Source organism: Crinia signifera, chromosome 1 (assembly GCF_055691185.1).
Source record: "Crinia signifera chromosome 1, ASM5569118v1, whole genome shotgun sequence".
Taxonomy (NCBI): domain Eukaryota; kingdom Metazoa; phylum Chordata; class Amphibia; order Anura; family Myobatrachidae; genus Crinia; species Crinia signifera.
In genome coordinates, this window is record NC_139217.1 from 303678986 (window position 1) to 303706888 (window position 27903).

General features: G+C 42.4%; 1 protein-coding gene across 8 annotated transcripts in view; it reads right to left on the reverse strand.

Moving 5' to 3' along the window:
* TRPM3 (transient receptor potential cation channel subfamily M member 3) overlaps positions 1-27903 on the reverse strand; it is a 637712-nt gene that overhangs the window by 24312 nt on the left and 585497 nt on the right. For all 8 annotated transcript variants that reach the window (XM_083186086.1, XM_083186082.1, XM_083186083.1 and 5 more), the window contains 3 exons: positions 22383-22634; positions 14589-14763; positions 2018-2168 (listed from right to left, as the gene is read on the reverse strand). In XM_083186086.1, the coding sequence (XP_083042212.1) occupies positions 2018-2168; positions 14589-14763; positions 22383-22634 (578 nt within the window). The remainder of the gene's footprint in view (positions 1-2017; positions 2169-14588; positions 14764-22382; positions 22635-27903) is intronic.

Sequence of the window (27903 nt, forward strand, 5' to 3'; positions counted from 1 at the left end):
CACATCCCTGTGCATGGCAGCGAAGGGATTGGGGTGCTGGGGCGGGCGGCCATTCATTGGGGTGGCGTTAAGGTGCTCGCTAAGCAGCGAACAACCGCTGCTTAGCAAGCCAACCTGAATTAGACCCACTGTACAGTGATCACACACACATTCAAACTAAAAAAACTATAAATACAGTAAAATGTGTGTGCTCTACAGATGGAGCGCCTCTCACTCAGCGCTGGGAATTGCTGGATTCCCTGGGCTGGCGAGAGCTGGCGCAGAGGCGCTCCATCTGACTAGGACGCGCAAGCGTCTCACATGCACCTGCGTCCCCATCAACACGGTGGCGGGGAGCGCTTTTCCTGCCTTTCCCCGCTTCAGGGGGATGGGCAGGGTTAGGGGAGTGTTGAGCTACGGGGGAGGGGATGGGAGGCGAGTGGGTGGAGGGCTCAGATGGAAAGAGGCACACACCCCCTTTCATCTGATGGCGGGGTTCTGGTGGTTGGCGATAGACTCCCCAGGACCCGCTACAGTGACGGGCTCCATCTGTATCTGTTTTATAAGTATCATCACTTCAAAGCCTTTGATAAAGCTGCAGTTGGCAGTGAAACGCGTTAGTGCTCCTTTCACGCCCAGGATATACTATTGTGGACACCCATCCTATTGTGGACATCTTGGCTCCGTTTTTTTCCATCCATTATTGCCACCCCTTTGTTTCTAAAATTGGCGGACACCGCTCCTTGGACCCCTCCGGTGGCTTACAATTCCAACTGGCCACCTGTGTGAGAGGATGTTGTTCTTTGTGTGCGGAAGCCTGAATACCTACCTCGAGCGGCAGCCCACAGCTCCATAACTATAGTTATAACCACACTGATATCGATACACAAGAACTGGTGAAGTGCACTTACCTTGTGACTCGTCTCCATCTGGGCCCATATCTACACCCCCGATTAATTTCTTGAGACGTGAAAGTGTAATTTATTTTTATCAATATTTTATTTACATTTTTTCTTATGTGATTTATGTATTGTAATTTATTCTGTTCCTTTTATGTGGTCATAAATTTAAGTAAAACCAATATTTTTTCAAACACCAGTAAACTATACATTCTTTTATGCTACAGCGCTGCTCACATGCCTTGTGCGTGATTGTGTGTGTACTTTTTGTTTTGGTGGGGACTGACTACCCCCCCTTCTGAGCAGCTGCTTACCTAGAAATCCAGCCCCTGTCAAAAGGCCTGATAATTGTTTGTGAATATTTCCTTATTTTAAAAATCTAATGCCCGCCACTGCACTGCCCTTCCCGCTGATGATATCTGCGTTCACCGCCTGGCCAGGTCAGGACTCGCCACCCGCTAGTGAAACACTCGCCGCCCACTGCACGCCCCGGCGTCTCACAGATGATGATGATGACCGCCCACCCGCCCCCTGCTCCTCACCGCCCGCTGCAGCTCCCCATTACATCGCAAGCCATTTATCACATGTAAAAAATGGCCCATCAAGTGCCAAATTGTATGTGAGCCTCCCGGGGAGCTGCCGGGCGGCTCACAGGAGAATTGGGTCCGACTTGTCCTAAGAACAAGTCGGTCTAATGTATGGGGGCCTTTACTTGAGCCACTACTTTAATACAGGTAAATGGATCCCAATCAGTGGTTTGTCCATCAGGATATGAGTCATATATTGTGCTCTATCCACCAGAATATGGGTTCTATATTGTGCTCTATCCATGAGAATATGGTTCCTACATTGTGCTATGTGCACCAAAATATGGGTCCGACATGATGCTGTGCCCAACAGACTATGGGTCCTACATTATGCGCTGTCCACCAGAAAATTGGTCCCACATTATGCAGAGTCTGCCAGGATATGGGTCCTACATTGTGCTGTATCCACCAGAATATGTGTCTTTCATTGTGCAACGTCCACCATAATAGAGGCTACATGGTCCTGTGTTCTCCCGGGTCCTGTGCTACATGTTACATGTAGTAAAACCACCAGACTACTATATTTGCCATAACAATGCAACTCATACTTACTTAAATACTGCTATCAGGAGGTTTACTAAAAGAATATTTGCAACTAAAAGGTAACAGGCCATGATTGCAGGGACAATCCATGCTCCTGTCTTGCAGGGTGGATATTTAATTACTTTTCCATCTTCTAGCGTCTCATTGTATCCACAAGGAGCTAGAAAAAAAAAACAAAGAGAAAAAAACAAAATGAGCCGTATACTGTAATGTTAAATCATATGTAAACCTATTTTCTGATGGTCAATGTCAGAAACTTCTGGGTGTACCTAATGCAGCAATAAATAATGACATACTGTACTGCCGATATATTTGCCATTGCCATATATTTGCCATGCCTGGGTTTCATTGGCAGCTTGACTGGTGAAAGAAGGAACGCCCACTCATTTGCATAATTATTTGTTTGTGCGAAAATCCAAAAGAGCCTTTATGGCTGTGATTGATCCCATTGACAAGTTTCCTTTGCATAACCACAGAGAATATGGGGGTTGCGTGGTGGGCAATTACTGCGGGACTGCACCATCACAGAGTAAATATTCCCAGGAGAGCTGGAGTATTAAGCGCTGCTGAAACTCTCCACTGTCACTCAAAGCAGTAACATGGGTGTTGTCTGATGCGTTTCTGTACTGTATATATTACTCCATGCAGAAATTACACCTGCATCACATAAATTGAGAATAATAGATATTACACTATAAGGGGGGAAATTTACTAAAATGAGAGCTCTATTGACATGGGATGTTGCCATGGGCCACCAATCAGAATGTATTTCTTATTTTTTTTAGGGTACTTGTGTAGTTTCACGGCGCCACTAGATCGCATGCGATATCGCATGCGATTTGACATCCGATATCGCATGCGATATCACATGCGATTTACTATCCATTTCCTTACCCCACTATCCAAGTGGGCATAGAGTTGATTTTATATAGCGTGGCGATGGGACACGGAATGTATTTGATGGAATTGCATGCAAATGGCATGCAATATCGTCAGTTGCTTTGAAACAACATCCGTGTCCCCCCATCCGTGTCCCCAAGAAATTGGCTCTAAAATACATTTTGCTCTAGAATAAGAATATATCTAAAGTATATGTCCAAGTTGCCAAAAATCATACCACCATCACATTATTGGATTAATTAAAATTGTCACCCCTTCTCTGCCCCGAAACAGTCACAGGGACCTGCAAATGAGCACTGCAGATAATGTGCTTGCGTGTATAACTAATATCAGGTATGTACATACATCTCTTTAGTAGATTCTGTTGTATTTAGCCAGACTAAGCTTGTCCATCAGGGGGACAACTATCGATAGTCTAATCATTGTCGGAAAACCACCTGTAGTCAAATCAACTCTAAAATGCAAATTTCTGATGTTCTTTGCTGTGGTTTACAGTTAATCAGTTTTTTTTTTAAAACCACTTGAAATAATGCTGAAAACCAGTGATTTGACAATTCCGCCATTTAGAAAATGTAGCCCTCTGACTTAATCAAATTTTTTAGTTCAGGTTCAGCTTAAGCAAAAAGTTCAGTCAAAACCACTACAAAGTAAGTATTATGGCTATTAAATTAAATAAGATGATCCAGCTAACAAAAATAGTAACATCTCTATCATCAGTTATACCGAGATGTAAAATATATATGTAGTAAGCAGAATTGCATTTTCATGGTTTCCTACTGGTGCACCAGTTTTCTGATAAATTCCAAAAACTTTTTTTTTAGGTTGGGGTTGGTTGCCTGCTGAACAATTAAACCTAGTGTTTATATGATTGGAAATATAGATTGTAAGCTTAATTGTCAAAGGGACTGTTTTCCTGTAAATATTGTCTGAAAAACACTACTAAGTATTTGTGCACTACATAAACCCTACCACCCAACTTTGTCCAAGTGATAAGAGGAACAGCTACACGTGCAAAAGGCACACACCCAAAATTAGGGGGCATTGCCTGGTGGGAAAAAAACCACAATCGTGAGCCATGCCCCATTTCCATCAAAGTGGGGGTATGCACCATTTGAGTGGCTGGCTATGCCCCCAGTCCCTCTATCCCGGTGAATAGTCACTGTACATATGAGCTTGGAATCTATTCTCTGCTGCTCTGTTAAGCAGAGCAGAGACTGAAAGGGCCTCCCAACTTCCACAGCTCCGTGTGACACAACGGCCCACGGGTGGGAAGTGGGATACTGCCCGAAATATGGGACTGTTTTGAGAAAACTAGGACAGTTAGGAGGTATGTACTGTATAAATCACGTTAATAAATAAAGGTAGAGCACATGCTGATTATATTTAAGCGTCATTAAGGAATAATTAGTACTACTGACCGTAGTGTATTTAGTTATTTTAATCCTTACTCAACTGTAGGTAAGTTTTCTTAGCAAATTTACAAGAGACAACAAGCAGCTTATTGTTGTTACGTTTCTATATTGCACTCATCTTTATTCCACTTGTGTCCTGTAGGGAAGCTGAGTTACGCCACGTCTGTCTGTAGTGGCTGGAGCACAACACAACCTTTGCTGCATCTGTCTGCATCATTACATTACAAGCACAAGCACAGCATGCAGTCGGCCACACACTTTGTCTTGGATGGTAATTTAATGTAATGGTGTAATGATGTAATGGTTTACAATGAATGCAGTTATGTTTTACTGCCAGGTTTAATGTTTGATATAGTAAATCACACAATATATGTTATGAACTGATTTAAAACTGGATATTTAAAATCATAATCCAATTATGTGCTAAAGTGGGAAACTTCTGCTGTTTGGAACATACTGAATATCCAAAGGTTATAATCTACAGTGTGTATAAAGAAAGAAATAAGTATGAAAAAGGTAAAAATTTGTATAAGCACTACAAGAATTTCTTATTACAAATAGATGTACTGTATGTTATGCTATTCAGCTGTTAAATAAATCCCCTTATTTAATAATACTTATTAAATTGAGAGTAGTAATATAGCACCAGTAGCTCTTGGCCTTAGTGACAAGAGCTACTGAGACAAGAGTTATTTGGGGAGGTTTTTTTACTTTTTCATACTTTACCATCCACGTGTACTATGATGGAAGCAAGCCATACGAGGGGACATTGTACACTAATTAGGCTTTAGATGCTCAGGTTTTGATGTTGGCCTTTCCCATGCATCGACCTTTGCTTGTGTCTTCCTATTCCTATTTAAATTTTCTCAACCTAACATGCGACACCTCATAATACCTAGTCTAGGATGCACCACTAGTCCCACTGCCCTTCACAATGCAACTGCCAGGTGCAAAAATTTAACTGGTGGCCCCCTTCCTCCACTCCAACCCTAGTTCACAATATGCAACAGGGCAGAGGGTGACAGAGAGAGGCAGGGACAGAGTGTAAAAGGGAAAATCTGTGGGTGTCAGGAAGAGGATGGCAATGTGGGCCCTCTTTTCAAGGGCCCGGTACACTGCACCTGCTGCATCAATGGTATTTCTGCCTCTGCTGTATTATATTCTCTATCTCTCTCTGTATATATTCTCTCTCTCTCTCTCTCTGTGTATCAATATCATCGAATTACACGGGGAAATGGCAATCTTATTTAAATAGAATATATACTCAAAACAAAGTTACGAGCCTGCAATATATCGGGCAGTATTCAATGTGAATACTGGCGACATTCGTCACTGCTCGCTGCGTTCCGGAGCCTCGCCGGCTCCGATATTCAACGAGTCAGGGGCTCGCTGCCCCTGACCAGCGAATTTGAGCTCCTGCGGCGGATGCCGCAGGGAGCCTGAGGATGGTGGCAGGCAGGGAGATGGAAGTCTCCCTGCCTGCCCCAGAACGTTTGTGGGGGGGGGGCTCCCCGGGTGCCAGGCAGCACAGGCTGCCCGCTGGGGGTGCCAGCAGGGGACCAGGTATATTCACTACACCCGATCATGCATATGTAATGATCGGGTGAAGTGAATATATGAATATGTAATGAGCGGCTCGGCTCCGGCCCCCTGCTGGCTGGTCTGTGTAAAAAAAGAAATATATATATATATATATATATTTTTAAATTAAATATATATTCATGTACTTACAGCACATGAATAAAAATAGCATGGCCCTCCTCAGAATAAAATTCCAGATTTTTTTACACCAATTGTAAAAAACAAAACACTTTATTTTAAAAGTTCACCTTCCACTTCACCATAAAAAGATAGCGATTGTTACTCAGTGAAAAAAACCTTGCAATGTATTCGCCATCTGGTCATTGAATAGGGTGATTCACCATTTTAGTCAGAAATTCGCCTTACAGCACAAAATCGCCATAAAAACCTGGCGAATCAGCCTCATTGAATACCGCCCATCGTGTTGCATAGCAGATTGTACTGTAATAATTGTGCTCAACAGAAAATAAAAAAATAATCCAGTATTTAGAAGGAATGTGTGAAAATGTACAGTAAGTAAATGTAACTGTACAGCATGGTACGCATCTAATATTTACTACCAGCCTCTTCCAAACCATTTCAATGACTGATACTTTTTCTTTTTTTAATCAAGGCTAAAAAATTTAATAAACTACATAAAGTAAATCACAATGAATTAAAGGGGCAATTCAGACCTGCTTGGTGTGGGCCGAATTCGCTACCCCGGCCAATTGTTGGGGTTCACACATGTGTGAATATGCACCTGTGCAAGCCCCGGGAGCGAAATCCTTCAGTGAGTTTCACACTCGTTGGGGCATTTGCACCAAGATGGGTGGACAGGAGGCAGGCAGGGGGTGGACGCAATTGACCACCAGTGTTTTATGGGTGTGCCCATAGAATCGCTGGGTGCACCCCTGCGAACGCAGGAATGTTGATGCCTGCTTGGGGCGGGCAGCTGTTGTCACATGGCGTCACGGATAAAAGTAAGCATTGACCTACTTTTATATAAGAAGGCAGGAAAAGTCATTTCTTGGTCTCCGACCATAGAATAATTTGACCTCTTTGCGGCTGCATTTGAGCGGATGTGTAATGCTAGTGTGAGGATTTGGGCATTGGTGGGGTGTGCATTCAGCAGGGTGGCGCTTACCTGTTCACTAGGCAGAGAATATATGCTGCCTAGCGAACAGGTCTGAATCAGGCCCTAAGATAGCCAGCAAAGTCCATGGCTTTCAGGTAATGGCCACCCAGCCAGAGTGAAATCCTGCCCTGTGCAAGCCTGCGGATTGCTCAGTACGGCTTGCGGAGATTAGCTTGAACTGCGATTAGCACCAAATCCATTTGAAAGCCGCTCACCATCAAATGATTTCTCAGTGTGTGTCTGTGTGCAGTCTGTGCGTAGCAAAGACTTACTCGGTGGCTGCTTCATATTGGGCTTCATATTGGGCTGAAGCTGACGTCAAATGACTTCCCCTCAAATGCCTGGGCATGCCTGCCTTTACCCTGACACTCCCAGCTTTCTGTCAATCAACTTGCGTAAGGCCAGCGATAAAAAAGTAGCAGGATTTCATTGCAAGATGGCCACACGCATGCAGGGCCACCGTGAGTTATGCCGGGGCCCGGTAAAATTAGGGGTGTGGCCTAATCACAGGAGGCATGACCACCTCCTGTGATTAGGCCACGCCCCCAAATTTATTAAGAGGAGAGTGAAAAAACCCTCTGAAGTCGAGGGGGGAGTGTTAGTGGCCCCCCCACCCCTTCAACAGCAGCAGTGGCAGCGCACACGTACAACAAGCTCAACATGAGCTCTCAGGCTGTCAGTGAGATGCTCATGCTGTAGGTGTGTGCTGCTGCTGCCTGGAAGGAACGGAGGGGGAAGGAGGGAGTCAGATCAGGGCCCCCATCGGGCCCATCCAGTAAGAATATCCTGGGTTATAATACCTGCCCCCCCCCCCCCTCTTGGCGGCCCTGTGCGCATGTATGCAATAATCCAATATATATGCGCAATCAATCAATATTAACTCACGGTGCAAATTCTCAGCCATGCGATCAGGTCTTAATACCTCCCAATGTGCAGAATGTAAGACCCACATAAGGTGACTTTCAGCTGTTTCTGTTCCTAAAATAATTACTCCATCCTACCCTTTTCTTACAAGTTAGTAAACAAATAGCCAAATGTAACATCTACTCTCCATGCACTTAACTAAAGCTAGATGGCTATTTTTAGACTGAAAATGGAAATTAATTTTAAAAAGTTGGAGTGGAAATATGAGGAAATGTCAAGAGCAGTGAGCATTAGGGATGCTGTGTCTCTCTCACTATGGGCAGATGAGTAGCATGTAGCATGTACATGCCAGGAGTAGTGTGTAACTATGGCACTCTCACCCCCAAAGTGTATCTGGGACAGCATGAATCCAGCATGCAGGGGTAAGTATACTCCAACTCACTAAAGTAATTCCACTAATAAAAAAAAAACATAAGTTTATACAGGAAAAAACAAATACTTTGGCCATAACAGGAAAGAACAAACACACAGGAAAAAAAAATAAAACACACTGGCCCCACAGCTAAAAAATAAAACAGGGCAGCCCCAAATGTAAAAATAAATAAAGACATTTGGCCTCTAGAGGAAAAAAATACACAATTGTGCACACAGGAAAAAAATAAAACACAATGGACTCTACAGGAAAAAAATACAAGGGGCCCCTTTAGGGAAGAAAACATATGGGCCCCACAAAAAAGGGGATGTGGCAAGTCACTGAGGGGTAAACAGACTTGGCCTAGAGGGAACTGTCTCATGCTTCAGGTGGCCCAATGAAACCCTGGGTCCATAAGCTCCACCCTCACTATTCCCCTGGCTATTGGCCTGATTCTAAGGTCAACACAAATGTCTCTGCTGTTAACGATGCTGCCGCAGGGATTTTTCCAGAGAAACCTACTATGATCAATGGCAAATCAGCCACACCATGGAAAATGCATTGCTTTTACAGCTGCATAAAAATTGGCAGTTGTAGCCACCCCCAAAGGCTCAATATATGTCACACATTTTGTGAATGCCTCATTTGTGAATGCCTCATTTTGTGAATGCCTTTGTGAACGCATCCGCCAATGCTAATCAATTGACGCATGTGCGCAGTGTGATTGTAAGGTCCCCCTTTATATTAGGCCCTATCCCTACAAATCGTACAATTAAATTTGGGCACCATTTTCCCTCTTCTTTTGTATTCTAGTGTATATGTTCCCTGAAAGCCAGGGAATGCTCTGCTTAGCCAACTGTACCTCAGTAACCCATGAAAGGCTTCTGTTTTCTCAGCACATTGGCTTCCTGCCTTATTCCCTGTTGTTAATATCAGGTACATTGTGCCCTCTTTTCTTTTAAAGATCTGCACAATTTTGTGTCATGACCTAGATTAATGTCACAGTCATTACATGTTGACATTTGACAAGTTCTTTCCTGGAGAACCTGCAGGGACTGCTTAAAGCAAACAAGATTTAAACCATAAATGTAACAGTATTATAACAGAGTTCTTTCATATTACTTTTGGTGTGCTCTTAAAATGTGTTAAATATTCTTAATTAGTAATGTGATCTTTCTTAAACAAATTGTATTTAAATACTGTTGAATTCGATATTACATTGTTATATTTGATGCCTATCAAACACTTTCAATTTAATACAGTGAAGTAAATAACTGATATGATCATTCTGAAACATGTTTATTGGAGCCTTCTAGTATGGACATGCTTTAGGTAGAATCTTGATATTTACAATTTTTTATTGGTTTCTTTCTTTAGGCTGCTAGTAATGAATGACAATACCTCTGATTTTCGACAGTGTTGAAAAAGAGACAAGAAACGCATCAGTGTTCTGCCCATCTTACACCAGGGCCATTGCTATGGACGTTCAGTTACCAAACTGGATCTTATGCTCAGCAGCCTATGCCGTGCATTTCCAGAATATGCTGCATCACTTGATACATCTGCTGCTCCTCTCCTCCAGAACAGGTAGGATTTGGTCAGCCCTTTACAATGAACTCTGTGACTATGGAAACGCTGTTACCTTTTAGTTTGCTTTTAAAGACACAATGGGCCGGGATGCTCTAAAGAAAAAATGCGGTAGAAACCCCGTTATTGGGTTTTTACCACATTTTTGTATGCACTAAAACCCGCATGCTGGGTTACTGCCCCCATAGAAGCCTATGGGCTTCTCTTTGTGACCCCCTGCCAACCCCTGCTGCCTACACTGCCGGTGCTGCCCCCCCTCACCTGATGTCTGGGCAGCCTCCCCCGCTGTAATGCGGAGAGCAGTGACTTCCTGCTCAGCCGACGGGGACCCGCTCATCCCCCAGCTCTTTGTGATGCTAATGGCATATGTTAGAGCATATGCGATTAGTATGAATGCGGTAGCCAGTGGAGGGGGGAGGTAAGGGCCGGCGGATGTTAGAGCATCATGCCCATTGTGTTCTTTTATTTGTTCTTTAAATATTTATTAGATTATGTTCTCATGAGATTATATAATTTATGCGACATTTTATCATTGTCTCAATATTTAAAGCTAAGAAAATATATTTTATACATATATCACAACAATTAGTGAATTCATTTGTGCACTGTACATAGTGCCATTATTCTTTGCCATAACATCCTAAACACTCAGGGCCAGATGCACGAAGCTTCAAAAGTGATGGAGAGTGATGCATTGGATCGGAGTCAGAAATCAGATCTGCATATCCGACATCCGACACTGGCAGACTCAAGACATCAGGGAATGTGATTGCATGTAAAAGGACCGCATTCAATAGATCCTCCCACCCGTGAAGTTCCCGAGCCGCTCAACGGGGATCATCTGCAATTTCCAGCGGAAAGTCACAGGAATGTCTATGAGAGAGCTAAAGTGGAGAAGTGGGTTAGATGTGGCAAACTTTACAAAGAGAGATACAGATGGATCCGCACTCATCTGTAGCGCCTGTGCGCCAAAATTACCCATCTGGGCACGCCACTTTCCAAGAGAGGGACGCTTGAGTGTCTCACGCACACGTCCCCATTGCCGCAAATGGAGCACATGAGAGTCTTATACACAGCACGCCTCATTCACGCCGTGGCGTACCAATAGCCGCTCGGATGAACGTTGCTCCATCTGTACAGTGGAGAATTTGCACAGATCAATCAATCCGCTTCTAGCTAACATCTACCTAGGACAGTCTATAAAATGACAGAAGCTTGTTGGTTTCTAAGGGAAACTCAGTATATCTCCTCCGATGTGCTGTGTGTGCTTTATGTACTGTGATATGCTCCTATGTAATCAATGTGACAACCAGGGCCGGCACTACCTGCTTAGCAAAGTCTGCAAAGCCGGGACGGGATGCGGTTAATTTCCCGGCGGTCGGGATCCCGGCGGTCGGAATCCCGACACTGGAATCCCGAACGCCGAAATCCCGAAACTTTCTCCCTCCGTGGGTGTCCACGACACCCATGGAGGGAGAATAAAATAGCGTGCCGAGCGTAGCGAGGCACCGGGCCTGCTGCGTGGCGAGCGCAGCGAGCCCGCAAGGGGGGGCGATCCATGTCCCCCCCTTGTCGGGATTTCGGCGTTCGGGATTCCAGTGTCGGGATTCCGACCGCCGGGATCCCGACCGCCGGGAAATCATATCGGATCCGCCGGGACACACTTTATTAGAGAGGCGCTCTCACCACTCTGCTCCTTTGCTAATATGCACAGACTGTTGACCTGTCAAATTTTGTGACAGGAAGCAGCATCGGCAGTGTGAAGAGCAGCTCAGTGTGACTGGGTGCATGTCAAATGGAGCTGCAAGACGCAGGAACTTTTCCACTGTAGAGAGTGGCAGGGGAAGTCCCTCCAGCCTCTCACTCATTGCTCAGTCAGTCTGCAATCCTGGAATGCATTGTTTCCCTCCTGGAGAGGGTCATGTTGGGAGGTATGTGAGCTCAGCGAGCCATACGAGGGGACACGGTGCTACATTTCAGAGTCCACATTGTCCACTGTGTCGACATTCAGGTGGACTAGACCTTTTGGGACTTACTGTGTGCATCTATAAAGCAGCGACTACTACCCCGGGCACCACCGCTGTACATTTATGCCTGTTTGAGAACTTAGACATTGCCCCGGTTCTCCACCATCTACGGTAATATGCCAATTGGTTTATTTCACCTTCCAGTTTGCTTTGTATTATTTGTTTAATAAAAGGTTTTACACCATATATACCCATTTCATTCTGTTTTAGGTACATACGCCTTGATATGATCCATCTCATGACTGTGGAGGATCTCTCTTAATTCTACATTGAACGGAATTGCCATTTATGAGGATTACATAGAGCTGACCACACGGAGAAGAGGACCGTTCACTCTATCAGAGGATTGTATGGTATTGTGCTTGTATATATCCACCATTTATATACTCGGAGAAGAGGAACGTACCTCCTTTCTAAGGGACGTTTTGTCATTTATATCACTAGCACCACTGGAGGGCACATCCATCAATTTTTTGTCTCTATATGTATTTCTGAGTGGCTCAGGGTTACCACTTTATTTGGATGCACCCCCGCCGGGCAGCTTGTAGCGCACAGGACATCCTAGACTATTTTCTTGTTATCTCTGTACAGTTTATTCCTGCCCCCACACATTACACCTCCCTACTGTCCCTTCAAGCCTCTGCACAGCTTCTACCTGCCCCCCTCACTGAATCTCCTACCTGTCCCTTCAAGCCTCTATGCACAGCACCTACCACACAAGAGCCAGATTAAGCCTTCGGGAGGGCCCGGGTCACTTTAGACAGGGGGATCCCCTCCCACTTGTCATTACTGGCCGCAAACTGCACGGTAGAATATTACACTGTCGAAACAGTAAAGGCAGTATTAACTTGGCCAATGGGCAACTGCAGGGATGTGTTTGTATGTATATAGTCCGTGTGCCTCAGCTCCCGATGCTCAGCACCATTAATCATTGTCACATCTGCAGATAGGTGAAGCTGCAGCACTACCCCGCTGTCATACACAAAACCTTTAGCTAAAAAAGTACAAAAATAAATACATGCAGACCACAGAGGGGCCCTAGATAGGGGGGGGGGGGGGGTAACGGGGTACTGAGCCCCCCCTAACCCGGCCCTGCTGTTACACCACACTCATCACATCTTCTACCTGTCCCTTCCAACATCTCTGTACAGTATCTACCTGCCCCCACACATGACATCTCCCTACTGTCCCTTCCAGCCTCTGCACAGCTTCTACCTGCCCCCCCCCTGCATCTCCTATCTGTCCCTACCCACTTTCTCTGCACAAGTCCTACCTGTTTCACCCACCCCCTTCTACTCAAAACACCTCCTATCTGTACATTCCAGCTTTTCTGCACAACTCCTATCTATCCCCCTTACTCTGACTACATCTCCTGTCTGTAAATTCTAGCCTCTCCGTTCAACTACTACCTGTCTCTCCCCCTCTGTACATTAATTTGAACTTGTATTACTACTGTATGACCATGCCCTTTAATCGTTAGACCAACCCCCTTTTTAGGTTATGGGAGAGAGTGCATCAAATTATAGTTTGCAGGGGGGCTTCGGACACCCAAGCACTGGCCCTGGTGACAGCCATAATTGTTTTCCTTCCAGATAGGTATTGAAAAGGACATAATCATTTGTAGTAGGTTAAATAAAAAAATAGCACATTTAAAAAGGTACTTGATTCAGCAATTTGGGATTGCTTCTTCAGAATATAACTTAAGGATTATTACTGGAGCAGTATAATCATCATTTATAAATGCATAGTCTCGTAATCTTAACATGATGTGGCACATAATAACTTTAATGGTCCAGCTATCTCAGTTATCCTGATTAGACCTTTTGTATGTCATCTGCGTACATGAAAAGCCAGGACTAGCATTATATATATAGTAGCAGGGAGAATAGATGACTCGACTATAGAAATGCATTAAATTACAGTAAAACTGTTCATTTTTGTAATAGAGTAAGGCTACATATTAATGTTCTTAATGCATTATAATAGTACCTTCTGAAGTTACTGATATGCTAAAATTAGTCAGATAGACAGTCATGTAATGACAATCCCTGCTAATGTAACTGTAAGCTATCATAAAGGAGTCTACAGTTATATGTATAAAGCCTTGTAAAGAGTCACACTTTTTTTCAGGTTTATACTATGATAAAATAATATTATTTACAACATTTAACACAGTACTACAGAATATATTGGCACTGAATATGAAATTATATTAATCAAATAATAGATAATTAAACACAGTTTATGAACAGAATTTCCGCATCAAACCATTTCACTATAATATTTTTTGTGGTTCAAATATTATGCACATACATATACATATTAGCAACAATTACATTTCCAAATCAGTGAATTACTGTAAATGTATCATTATTTAAAATAAGCTATTTTTAAATACATTTTAAATCATTAAATTCAGTTTTGATTTTGATATTGATGCATAAGCAAATTAAGCCAATTTTTTTGTTTATTCGATTCTTACTAATGTTTTATAATCATCCAAACTTTAATATACCGTACTTAAAGAACTAGACGTATCCAAGGTATTACTGCACAGTCAGAAGCCGTTCTATCCTGAATCATTTTGTTTTTGGTATATAGCATTTAACTCATAAGACTTTACTTAAACAATTTGAAATATCTGAATAAGAAGCCTGAGAATCATAAAGGAATTGCTTACGGTCTATCTGGTCAGCAAACACTTCACCATAGATCATCCAATAGGGCATGTAAAAAATGTTCTTAGCCAGTTTCCAGGAGGGCTCCTCGTTGGGGAAGAGGATGGACTGCCGCGCCACACCGAAACTCATCAGCACCACTAACATGATGATCACAAAGTACATCATGTCAATCATCTTCACAGTAAGAAATACACAGACAGGAAAAAGCAAAGGATTAGAGTCATCAAGGGGGTGACAATGAATATTTACAGCAACAATGTCAGCCAATAAAATAAATGTATTCTTTAATAATATTTGTACGTAATGTCATATTAATAATTCTACCTGCTTCATATTAGGTATTGTGTAACCTCTAAACATAAATGAATAGAGTCATTATTAGGTTTTCAAATATGGATAGCAGGTTATGTAGCAGGTTATGTAGCTCCGAGCATTTCAAATGGCCAAACAGGAATGGGTATGGGTCATTGGGTTGACCCAATTTAGGCCGACATGCATTGGGTCGACCACTGAAGGTCACAGCCAAAAGGTCGACATGAGTTTTTCACTTTTTTGTCCCAAATGTCAACATAGTCAACATGGACACCATCTAAGTGTACCACGTCCCCTTGAATGGCACACGGCACTGTGCCTCACTGCGGTCGGCACACTATTTTGTTCTCCCACCACGCCATAGCAAATAGTAGGGTGTGAAATACTGCCTGTCGGCATATATCAGCTTCACAAAAATGTGTAAATATCATGTTGACTTTTTGACGGTCAACCTTCCCATTGTCGACCTAATGCTTGTGTTGACCTTCCAAACCCTGTCACCTTAGCCATGTCAACCTATTTCAGGTGTTTGACCTTCAGTGGTCAACCCAATGCATGTTCACCTAAATAGGACCAACTTAATGCCCATATCCCACAGGAACACTTAGGAGTACATTTGCAACAACTTTAAAAGAGATAATGTTGCCCATAGCAACCATTCAGATTCTGTGTATCGTTTTCTAGGATAGAATAGAGAAAAGATATACAGCATCTGATTAGTTGCTATGGGAAACATCATCATCTTTTTTATTTTTAGAAGCTTCAGTAAATGTAATATTTCTAAAAGCGCTTCAACATTTCCTCGTTTTGAATACACCCAGGCAAGTGGGCAAACTTTGGGTGAGCACAATTAATAACAGTTCACTATACCCACAAAAGACATATGCCAAAACCATGCACTTATTGGCACTGAAATATACATGTTTAAAGCAGAAACAAAAACATAGTTCCCAACATTTCATATTTTAAAATCGGGACTCCTTGACCACACAGGAAGGTCATGGCCTCACAGGACACCCCTGTTTTCATCATCAGAAGCATGGACTACTGTAGCTTATAAAATATACCAAAAGCCTTGTATGGTGTTCTTGTAAAAATGAAGTTCTCCTGCAGCACTCTGTACTACAGCAAGGGCCTAACTCATTTTAGGACATGATGATCTTTTAGAACGCAACAGAGTGATTATTGGAAGACTGAACATGTACTTCATGTGCATGGGTGCCATGGCTGTTTTTGGGGCCATGCATCTTCTGATTGTTGCACGATCATAAGTGAAAATACATGGCATCTGAGCCGCTACGGCTGTGGGCAGTCTGTGTAGCCAAAGACCAACGCTTAGCTTCAATGTTCTCCTTAATTGCACATAGTTTGCTAATGTGTATGCAATTGCGAAGTTCGCGATGGCTTTGGTGGGTGTCTCTTTTTATTCCTGGGTGGAAGCTTCACTTGCTAGCATTGGCAGCACAATAGAATATATAATCGCAATTACATCTATTGTATATCTATTGTACATATTGTCATGAATAGTTTCACCCATTAACACTTCAGACAATATGTGAAGTCATATTTTCCTTAAATTTCCTCGGAACCGGCCTCCCTTCAGTTTCAGTGCTTGTCCTTGAGTTCTAATACTTCTCTTCCTTTGAAGAATGTGGTTCTGGTGGATATCTCAACAGTGTCTAGGTCCACAGTCAATAGGTTGACCACTAATGGTTGATAGGCACAAGCTCGGCATGGACAAAGGTTGACAGACACATGCTCGCCATTGAAAAAAGGCCAACACAAATAAACGGTTGACATGTCAATAGTAGATAAATGAAAAAGGTCCACATGAGTTTTTTGGACTTGTTCATGCTTTACAATCCAGGTGGACTACAATTTGGAATAGTAAAGTGTACCGAGCGAAGTTAGCCACCAGGCCTGAAGCATGGCAAGCAAATGGAGCCATGGTAGGGTATGCGTTACACCAATCAGGGGTCCATGACAACAGATTTCGACATTGATAACAAACAATATGAAAACTCACATCGACCTTTTCATGGGCCAACCATTGCCAAGCCTACCTTCGGTTTGTGTTGACCTAGTGATTGTCAACCTCTTTCACATGTTGACCTTGTTCTTGTAGACCAATGTATTGACTATCGATCTGGACACTGTTGACCCTTTGATCCACACCAAAGAATATTTCCCTGGCTCACTTTGTTAAAACCCTTGATATATTTGAATGTTTATCATGCCCCAACCCCCACTTTAGTAAATATATCATAAATGAAGGCAGGAAGTGTTATGCACCTCCATTTTTGCATGGCTAGTGCTCACATATGCCAAACTACTGCAAGCAGTCTATCATATGGAATGATAGCCCATGATCTCTTTATTCTCAGCAACAAAGTTTGTTGCAAAAGAATGAGCATATGTTTAAAACTGTTTGATTCTAGCAGTGTGCTTGGATGACTGGCAGTAAAAGTGTAGTGTAATGTGTGGGCTAGGATCATTTTGTTAAAGAGGAGTGATACACTGTGTGTGGGATGAAATAAATGTGTTTCTCTTGAGACCTTTCCCTGCATGATGATTCTCATAGATTAGTTCTCATGCCCAATGATTCAGATGTTCGATCATTCATTTCACATAATTATTACTATTTCCATCCTTTGATCTTACCAGAGCTACTGTATTATAAGAACTATCTGATAACACAAGGGGCCTATAGGACACATAAAAATCTGAAGAGCATTTAGGGGTCTATTTAAAAACCAGAGCAAAAAGTAAAACAAAAATAAATTGCTGATTTTTGCTATGCAATTATTGCCCTATTATGTGTTTGAAGTTGCAGGATTGGGTTTTACATTTGTGAAAGATGTTTGAATGCTCTGCAGAAAGGAATCGGTGTCAGTGACATCAGACCAATGCTGATCAGCTAAGCCGGCCGCGGGGGTGCAGAGAAACAGGAAACCAGTAGGGGAGTGGTGGATGCTGAGAAGGCCGGGGTAGAGAAGAGCAGAAAGAGAACTTTCCTCTATTTCTACAGCTATGAAGACACAAAACCCTCTATATTGATGGCGTTATGTTTCTCATCTATATAAATCCACAGCCCCCACTGTATAAAATGAGGATTGCAAGAATGTGATATGAGAAATGAAAATGTGGATAAATTCTTTATTTTCCCGCACTTTTATTATAACTAGAGACAAAATAAAATATACCTTTCTCCAGCTAAAATGCATGTTTGTTTATTGAATAGTACACATGGATAGGTAGTTCCATTGGTCAATCATGTGGACAACCAGGTCTAAAAATGTATTGATACAGCTGGATAAGAAAGCCCAAACTAGCCTGCCCTAATAACTTAGTTAACACCACATGCCCAGTGCCAGACAGAGGGGTTTATTACCTAACTGGCAAGGCCAGGCCAATTCACAAGATTTTAACCTAATTTCTGTGAACACAAAACATGATATACCACATTTTGGCCCTTATTCTGGTTCACTCGCAAACGCAAATTCCTTCTCAAATGGACAAAACCCTGTGCCCGCACTGCAGGGGGGGGGGGGGGGGGGCAGATGTAACGTGCAGAGAGAGAGAAAGTTGAATAGGCAAGTCATCAACGTGATGAGATGCTGTAATAATGGCTATGAAACATCAACAATAAACATCTGCAGAATGTAGACATGTTCACAATGTCAACATGTTAAATGCAGACATTCTCCATGGTCTGATTGCGGGTTAGGTACTAGGGTAAGGGGTTGTCACTGTTAGTCAAACATTCCACCACAAACGCTGCATGATCCTTTGGAAGTCATTAGGATGCTGCCAACAGACCCAGTAGACACACTACTGAACCACCTGGGACATTTTGTTGTCATTTTTTAGTTGACCATATGAAATTAAATGTGGTTGGTCAATGTTAACATACCAATTATGGTGACATTATGGCCACGTTGACATTCTTATTTCAACATGATGAATGTTGACCAAATATGATACTCCCCCAAAGAGATTGCATAACTCAAACCAAGTGGTGCATTGGAGACAACTCTGAAGTCTTTTATTGTTTCAGGTCATGTTGGGATGTTGTGCTGCAAAACTCACATCCTGGATTATTCAGCTGACTAATTGGTATCCTGACATCATCAAAATGTGTTGTTACCCTGCAAAATTAAATGGTTACTCAATGACTGAGAGGTGCTAAGGGGTGTGGTATGACATCCCAACAATTGGGATTCTGGTGATTCTGTCATTATACCGGCATCGGTAACCGCCATTACTCATTACTCTGACGGGTGTGTGTGTGTGTGTGGGGGGGGGGGGGCTTGCACGGCGAGCCATTCCGGCACTCTTCCTAAGGATGCTGAGCTTTCACTATGCTTAATTACTGGAATTTAGTTATTTAGTTGTTTGTTTTTGTGTGCAGTGTTTTGTTTTTATTCAAACATCAGTTACAATAAATGTACAAACTTTTATCCACTCAAGCAATATTATACAAATAGCCTATTTGATGATTTAGGTGAAATTTTTCAATCATGAAATAAACTTTGAAAAACAACACATGGGCAGATTCAATTAGCTGCGGGGCTTTCCATGCGGCTGCGGCTCCGGGTATAATGCCCAGAGCTATTCAGTTACTGGCTAATTTTCCCATGTGGCAAGCCTGCGGATAATATGTGTTACCCCATACCTTCCAAGTTAAATGCCTGAAATTGTTTGGTGTCCCAGTGCAGTAAGCACTCAGGGAGAGCACTTAATGAGGCTTTTACCTTGCTGCTCTTGAGGCTTAGGGGTATATTTACTAAAGCTTCTAAAAATTGAAAGAGGTGGTGTTGTCCATAGCAACCAATTAGTTCTGTCTATCATTGAAAGATGCAGTAGAGAAATGAAACCATAATCTGATTGGTTGCTATGGGGAATATGACCACTTTTCAATTAGTAAATGTACGTCTTAGAGAATAAATCTGCATTAAATGCACCTATCTGCAAGCACCATTACACCAGCTCTTTGTACGCTTTTAGTTGCCTGGGTCGTTCCTGGGTTTGAATCTGTTTGAATTGAGTCTGATTCCCAGGTAACAGTATTCTTCTTGTGGCAGATTCAATACGGTCATTAGACTATCAGGTCTGAAGTATCAATATGCTACTCTAGGGTGGGAAGGACTAAAAAGATGAAAACAAACTCATGACCCACATCCTATTTTAAATGGCCCATTGGGACCCGACTGCCATTTACAGTATATGCTGGAAAATGTCTTCTTCCATGAATATTATAACATGCAGTATTATTTTACAGGCCAGTACAATGGTCCTATAGTCACCACATTTTCTTATCATGGCGGGGACTCACTATTATTTGTGCATCTCGGAATGCTCAGAACCATTTCTAAAGACTTCTACCAAATGTATTTCAAGGGAGTGTGAAACTGTGGGTTAGATGTAAGATGCAGTGATAAGGGAGATAACCAATCAGCACTGAAATAATCTCTAATTTGCATAATCTAACATTATACAGAGCAGTTGATTGGCTGCCATGTGCCACTTCTCCTCTGGGTTACTACTCCTCTCTTATCACTGCTTCATACAATTACCCCTGAGTCCACAGACTGGCACAGTGACAGTACAGCATGTGATTGATGAGGCCACAAACTAGTGGACAAAAGCTGATACAGAGTGACATTAATTGTACACGCTGTGCTGATATATGTTGATTATTTTAGATGTAGTACACTGTCTAATTTACTGTATCATTTTATTATTAGTTATATGTATCTTCAGTGTGCAGCTCTACACACCTAAAAGAGATATGTTAATTGCTCCTAAAGCCAGGTACACACTAATCCACAAGAAAATGATGAAATATCATCCACGATTTGCCTTGTACTCCTGAATAAATGATAGTGTGTACATACTATATATTGTCCGGCGTTTGATATACCAGGTATATACTGTATGCGCAAGGTGCTCAAAATCATTGACAACATCCCCAGATTGAGCAGCACATAGGATCAACCAAAAGATGCAACGATCGACTCACGGTAGCGCGCAACAGTGTGTACACACTGGACCATTTCTTATTACGATTCACCGCTGAATAACAAACTGCTAGTTTGTTTTTGGTTCCATGGGATGTTGGATATTTTGGTCCCAGAGATAATTGTGTTACAAGACTGTGTTCTTGATGTTGTTATTAAGTGTCTCTATCTCCGTAGAGCATACAAAATTACATTAAACCGCACAATCCAATAGCAATTGTACAAAAAGATCATACAAGATGAAAAATGAACTAGTGAAATAATAGAGAAAGAATGTAAGTGACTTTAAAACAGCATCACTCAATAACCATGTGCCCTAGGGTGGGAAGCAGAAGGAACCTGGACTTGAGTGGGACTGCATAGGAGACAGGTATAGTAGTAGTACAATGTGAGTGGGAGGTCCTGCTCCTTTATAGGCAGTGAGTAATTGGGAGGAGAACCAGTCCACCAAGCACCGCTCCCGCTACCAAATACAGGTGACTACCTTTAATGTCATACATACAATAGAGTGACATTATGTATAGATAAGGGTAATATGCATCTCTGGAAGCCAGAACAAGCACAGTTTCAGAAGGTAACAGGAGAAGAGTTTAGTGGAGCAGTAACAGTAAGCTAGAACACACTGGATGCATGTGAGGAAGGAATATTGTGCCTTTTGTTATAGCCAATGAACATGCCAATTACTTACAGAAACCTAATGGTTATGGCTGTGATAATGACATATGTAACTTTATTTCTACTTTGACGAGCTTACCAGACTGTATTACAGGCCTGAACAACATAATTATAGCTGGGAGATATAATACCAACAAATCTGTATTTTAAATGCATTTCTTTTTATTTATTTAACCTGTTGACAATGTGATTGTACCAGTCTGGCTTGTTGATCTGTTCAGCAGAGTTTTATAGCTATATGTTTACTTGGAATATAAATATATATATATATTTACCTTATATACAAACTGATGGATGTGCTGTGCAAACAAACACATTCTAAAGTTCCATACAGACTGCCCAGTGTGTATGGACAGCGATGATGGGGAAAATCGCTGGGCTGGAGATTGCTCAGTACGTACACACTGAGCAATTTTCGCCAGTTTTAGCAATTTTCACGGGGTGGACGGCTTTCCATAGCAGGACGTTATAAAAAGCCGTCAATCCTGTTGCTCATCTGCTGGTAATACCAGCAGATGAGTGGCGGCTGCCGGCGATAATGCAGGAGCGCACATCAGCGCTCACCGCTCATCGCTGCCCGATACACACTGGGCGGCTTTTGAGCTGAAAGCAGCTTAAACGATAAAACTGAGCGTCTTTCAGCTCAAAGTCGCCCAGTGTGTACAGGCCTTAGCGTTGTATTTAAATTTACTTTTGGCACTTGTTATCCAAACTTGACTGTTTACATAAATGTAATTTTATATTGAAAATGCTATCATATTTTAGAAGGACAAAGGTTTATCTCACCATTTTACCAATCATCATAACATATGGCCCAAGGTACTTGTTCACACCAAAGATATCGAGCAAACGAATATACCAGTATATGATGTTCACACAGTATACCACTCGCCCATAGCTGCTGAACGGCTGTTCTTGCAATCGAAACACCATTCCGATAGAGAAGAGTAGGATGGAGATGAGATCTGTGACATTCCAGTATTCCTGCAACCATACTTTAAACTTCTGTAGCAACTTCCCCGGTTCAGACATTAAGATCTGTAAGGTTGTAGAAGACATGGTCAAATGAAGAACATGAGAACTTTGCCTATGACGCGTTTCGTTGTTCTCTGACAACTTTTTCAAAGGTCTGACCTTTGAAAAAGTTGTCAGAGAACAACAAAACGCGTTAGGTTTGATTGTTTTGCACATTGGACTCTCTACTAAACATATCATTTGGACCAGCTCCCCTACTAACATATACCTTGGATCCCCAGAATCGATACATATCCTCCAACTGGACTTTTCAATTCAGGGACACCACCACCTGCTTATACATTTCAGACCCACCTGTCTGTTGACAGGGAAAACTGATCCACACATCTTCAGGAAATATCTTGGGACTTCAGTAGGTTCATGGACACCCACAAGGACACCCACAATACCAGTTTTTAGGGAGTACAAAATGGGAGACCAAGTTTGACCATCAAGAGGGAGCATTAATAGGAACAAGCGGGAACAATAATAAGTATAATATTCTACTGTCCTTTAACATTTATTATATGTGTGCATATATTTTTATCTGTTCTTCAATAGGAGAATATTTTATATTCCATTCTATATCAAATCATTATTATATACAGTTTTTTAATTAAATATATATTTTAATGTGATACCCAATTGATGAATTTGTGAATTTTTTTAGGTAAGCGCTCCACCTCCATTTCCTTTTTTGTGTATATGGATATTGGGCCTCATTCAGCCTTGTTAGCAAAGCTAAAAAGCAAGCAAATGGGCAAAACCATGTGTTCTGCAGGTGGGGCAGTTGTAACATGTGCGGAGGGATTTAAATTTGGACGAGGTGTCTCCAAAGTGATAACTAAATTGTAATGTAAAAATAAATCTGTCTAACATCTGTGGGGTAAATGCAAAAGCAGCCAGTATTTACCCTGCGAAGAAAAAATATAAATGTATTTTTCCACTTGCATAGCACATGGTTTGTTCCAGACACAAAATTACCTGCTTTTTTGTTTTACTGAATCTGGCCCATAGCACTTTACACAAATGCATTGCAGTGTAAAATTGAAATGAAAAATATCGGTCCAGCAGCCAATCAGGAGCGGCATTGGTGGCCACTCCTAATTGGCTGATGGACCACGAGCTCCTATTGGCTCGTATTCCAGCGGGAGAATTGTAAATAGTGATGGACCAGGCTGCTTTTAATGACTATACAGCCGGGCAGTGCACTGACAGCTCTCTCGGCCCGGCTGTAATTTCTTTAAATTGTGTGCGTCCGGCAGCCCCCCTTGACAATGAGCAAGTCCCTCCCCCCTTTGGCAACAAGCAATCTCCCCCCCCCCCCCTTGGCAATGAGCAATTCCCTTGGCAACGAGCAATCCCCCCCTTCTGGCAATGAGCAATTTCATTCCCCCTTTACAATGAGCATTTAACTCCTCCTTGGCAACAAGCATGTATTCCCCCTTGGCAATGAGAATGAAGCCCCCTTTGCATTGAGCATGAAGCCGCTGGCATCGAGCATGATGAAGCCCCTGGCATTAAGCAAGAACCCCCTAGCAATGAGCATGTAGGTAAGTGGCACTTATGTGTCTAAAATGTAATGAGCATGACGGTTTGTTATATAGTATGTAATGGGCATCATGATGTGTGGCACAATGTGTAATGGGTATTATGGTGTGTGGCCTTATGTGTAATTGGCATTACAACGTGTGGCTTTATGTGTAATGGTTATTACGGAGTTTGCTTAAATGTGTAATGGGCATTACGTTGTGTGGTATAATGTGTAATACCACGCCCCCTTTTGTGATGCCATGCCTCCTCTCCATGAGGCCACGCCCCCTTTCTGAATGTGACTCGATTTCTGCCCTTCAGATGTTGAATGGTATGCTGTTCTGGTACATTATCCAAACAAGGGTATATGTAATGTACATGTTCTTGTCACTGCAAACAGCATGTTTGTACACCGTTTTCTGTATTGTACAGAGCAACAACATTACCTGTTAGCATTTTGGGCCTGATTCAGCTTTGGACACTAATGCTGCCGCAACTACAATTTGAACTTTCCCTTCCACATATCAAAGAAGATCAGTTTTATTTTAGAAAATATCTGAATTTCTACACAGTGTACAGTATGTTACAAAATATCTGTTCACATATTAGGCCTAATTCAGACCTGATTGCAGGACAATTTTTTTTTCTCAAAATGGAAAAAACCATGTGCACTGCAGGTGTAGCAGATATAACATACAGAGAGACTTAAAGAACATACACATATAACTCTCTCTGCACATTTTACATCTGCCCCACCTGCATACCTCCCAACATGACCCTCTCCAGACTTGATCACATGGCAGATTTGTTCTCAAAATGGGCAAAACCATGTGCACTGCAGGTGCATACCTCCCAACATGACCCTCTCCAGGAGGGACACAATGCTCTATTTCTGGACTTCCCTCTTAATGTATGACTGCCATCGCTTATGTTGAAACACCTTTCTTATCACTTAACCTGTTCAAAGCAGGTAATGGCAATCATACATTAAGAGGGAAGTCCAGAAACAGAGCATTGTGTCCCTCCTGGAGAGGGTAATGTTGAATCATGGTTGCCTACATGACCCCCTCCTCCAGGGAGAAAATATTGTGTTCGTGGACTTCTCTGGTAATGTAGGATTGCCATCACCTGTGGTGAAACACCTTTCTTATCAATTACCTAGCTCACCACAGGTGATGGCAATCGTACATTACCAGAGATGTCCAGGAACAGAATATTTTGTCCCTGAAGGAGAGGGTCAGGTATGCAAGCCTGCTCTGAATTAGACCCATTGTTTATATTGTTCTGTCCCAATTCCCCATACTTGCCTACCTGCCCCTCTCCATGAGGGAGAAGATTTTCTGTTCCTGGACTCCCCTGGTAATGTATGATTGCCACCACCTGTAGTGAAACACCTTTCTTATCAATTACCTAGCTCACAACAGGTGATGGCAATCATACATTACCAGGGAAGTCCAGGAACAGAGCATTTTCTCCCTCATGGAGAGGGTCAGGTAGACAAGTGTGCAATTCCCACTCCCAGCACCTCCTGTCCCACTATATTCTGACCACACCCCTTTTTGAAGCAACGCCTAAGCTGCTGTGCTGTCCCTTTATACAGTTTATCCCATCAATGGGCACCAAAATCTTTATTCACACCCATAAAAATTAAGCTCATGCCGGCCCAGACTGTAGCCCATAAATTATGGATATCTTTAGGTTTGCAATGCAATTTATATTTGAGTTTGGAAAAATCGAAATGTATCTGCACATACTGTACATATTACATCTGTCCACCTGCACAGGGTTGGATTAACAGAGGAGGGGGTCTATTTGCAGACTAATGGCCTGATTCAGACCTCTTAGCAAGGCTGCAATTTTTGCAAATTGACAAAACCATGCTGCACTGGAGGTGGGGCAGATGTAACATGTGCAGAGAGTTAGATTTGAGTGTTCAAATTGAGATCTAAATTACAGTGTAAGAATAAAGCAGCCAATATTTACTCTGCACAGAAACTAAATAACTCCCCCAAACTTTGTACTCTGCAAAACTACGTTTTAGACTTTCGGTGTGGCGTGCCCCCTGGACCTACAGTTGTAGCCTGTGTGACACACACACACACACACACACACACACACACACACACACACACACACACACACACACACACACACACACACACACACACACACACACACACACACACACACACACACACACACACACACACACACACACACACACACACACACACACACACACACACACACACACACACACACACACTGCACCCCTGCAGTGCAACATAGTATGGCAAAGCTGCACAGTTGCTTGCTCTTTTTGGCTTTGCTCCCGCCCCAGGATCACCGTTTGTCTCACAGAATAAAGCTCACCTTACAAGTACCAATTTTCTCAGAAACAAAAATGTAAAGTATGTCAAGAGGTATTTTAAGAACCAATTTTTTTAAACTGTCTTCCCTCTATGAATATCATTACTGTGCACTACCATTAGCAGTATGCTAAAGGCTTGTTCAAAAGCATATGCTACATTGTCTTTGGTTCATGGCTGCTGCTCCTGTAGCACCAATAATGATTTTTGAGTGACCTCTAGTGGCCAAACTGCTAAATTCAGGAGGCCTTGCAATTCAGATTGCAGGTGCTTGATAAATGACTTTACAGATTTATATCTTTGTTTATTGGAAAACCTGAGTGAATCTCATTTGCAAAGCATAAATTGGTGACTGCCGCTGTTATTCTGGATAGTCGATATCGGATAAATACATATGGTTACCTACAGTGTACATGTAACTACTTGTATATTCCTGTATACTCTGTAGTAGGAGAATACACATGTTTTTATGTTATCCCATAATATATTGGTGTTGTGATTTCTCTAGTGTAGGAATAGAGGCAGTATCGCTATAGTGTAGCATTGATAATGCATACCTCCCAACTTTTGACCTGAAGAAATAGGGGGCGGGGCATATGCAAATGAGGGCGGGGCATATGCTAATTAGCAGTGACCTCATTTTCATACGAGAATAGACGCTGTGCTGTTGGGGGGTCTCCCAACTGCCACCCCCCGCAGCAGGACAATGCCTGCTGCGGGTGGGACAGCGGGACAGGACCCGAAAATCGGGACTGTCCCTCTAAAATCGTGACAGTTGGGAGGTATGATAATGGTGGTTGTATGGTGGTGTTGTGTGAAGTTGGCTGTGGTGGAAATGCTCCAGTGGGGTTTTGGTAGTGGTGGTAACTCTGTAGTGCTGGGTTGGTGGTGGTAATACTGTAGGTCAGGAATAGAGGTGGTATGCTGTTCTGCAGAATCAATGGCAGTATTGTTGCAATGTGTGTGTATGTTTGTGTGGGGTGGGTGGAAATATTGGCATTACTGTAGTGTGTGAGTGGTGGTGGTAGTATCACTATAGTACAGGTTTGGTAATATTGGTGGTATTGCTGTAGGGTTGGTGATGTTGTGATAAACTGTTGGTGGTGGCATTGCTAAATATAAGACTGATGGTAGCATTGGTATAATGCATTCTTAGCAGTAGTGGTATTGGGCCTTATTCTATTCACTATTTCTGACAAAATCCTTCTTAGATGGACAAAACCATTTGCACTGCAGGGGGGCAGATGTTACTTGTGCAGAGAGAATTAGATTTGAGTGGGGTTTTACTTCAGTGAGATCTATATTGCAGTGTAAAAATAAAGCAGTCAGTATTTATCCTGCACAGATACAAAATAACTCACTTAAATCTAACTCTCTCTGCACAAGTTACA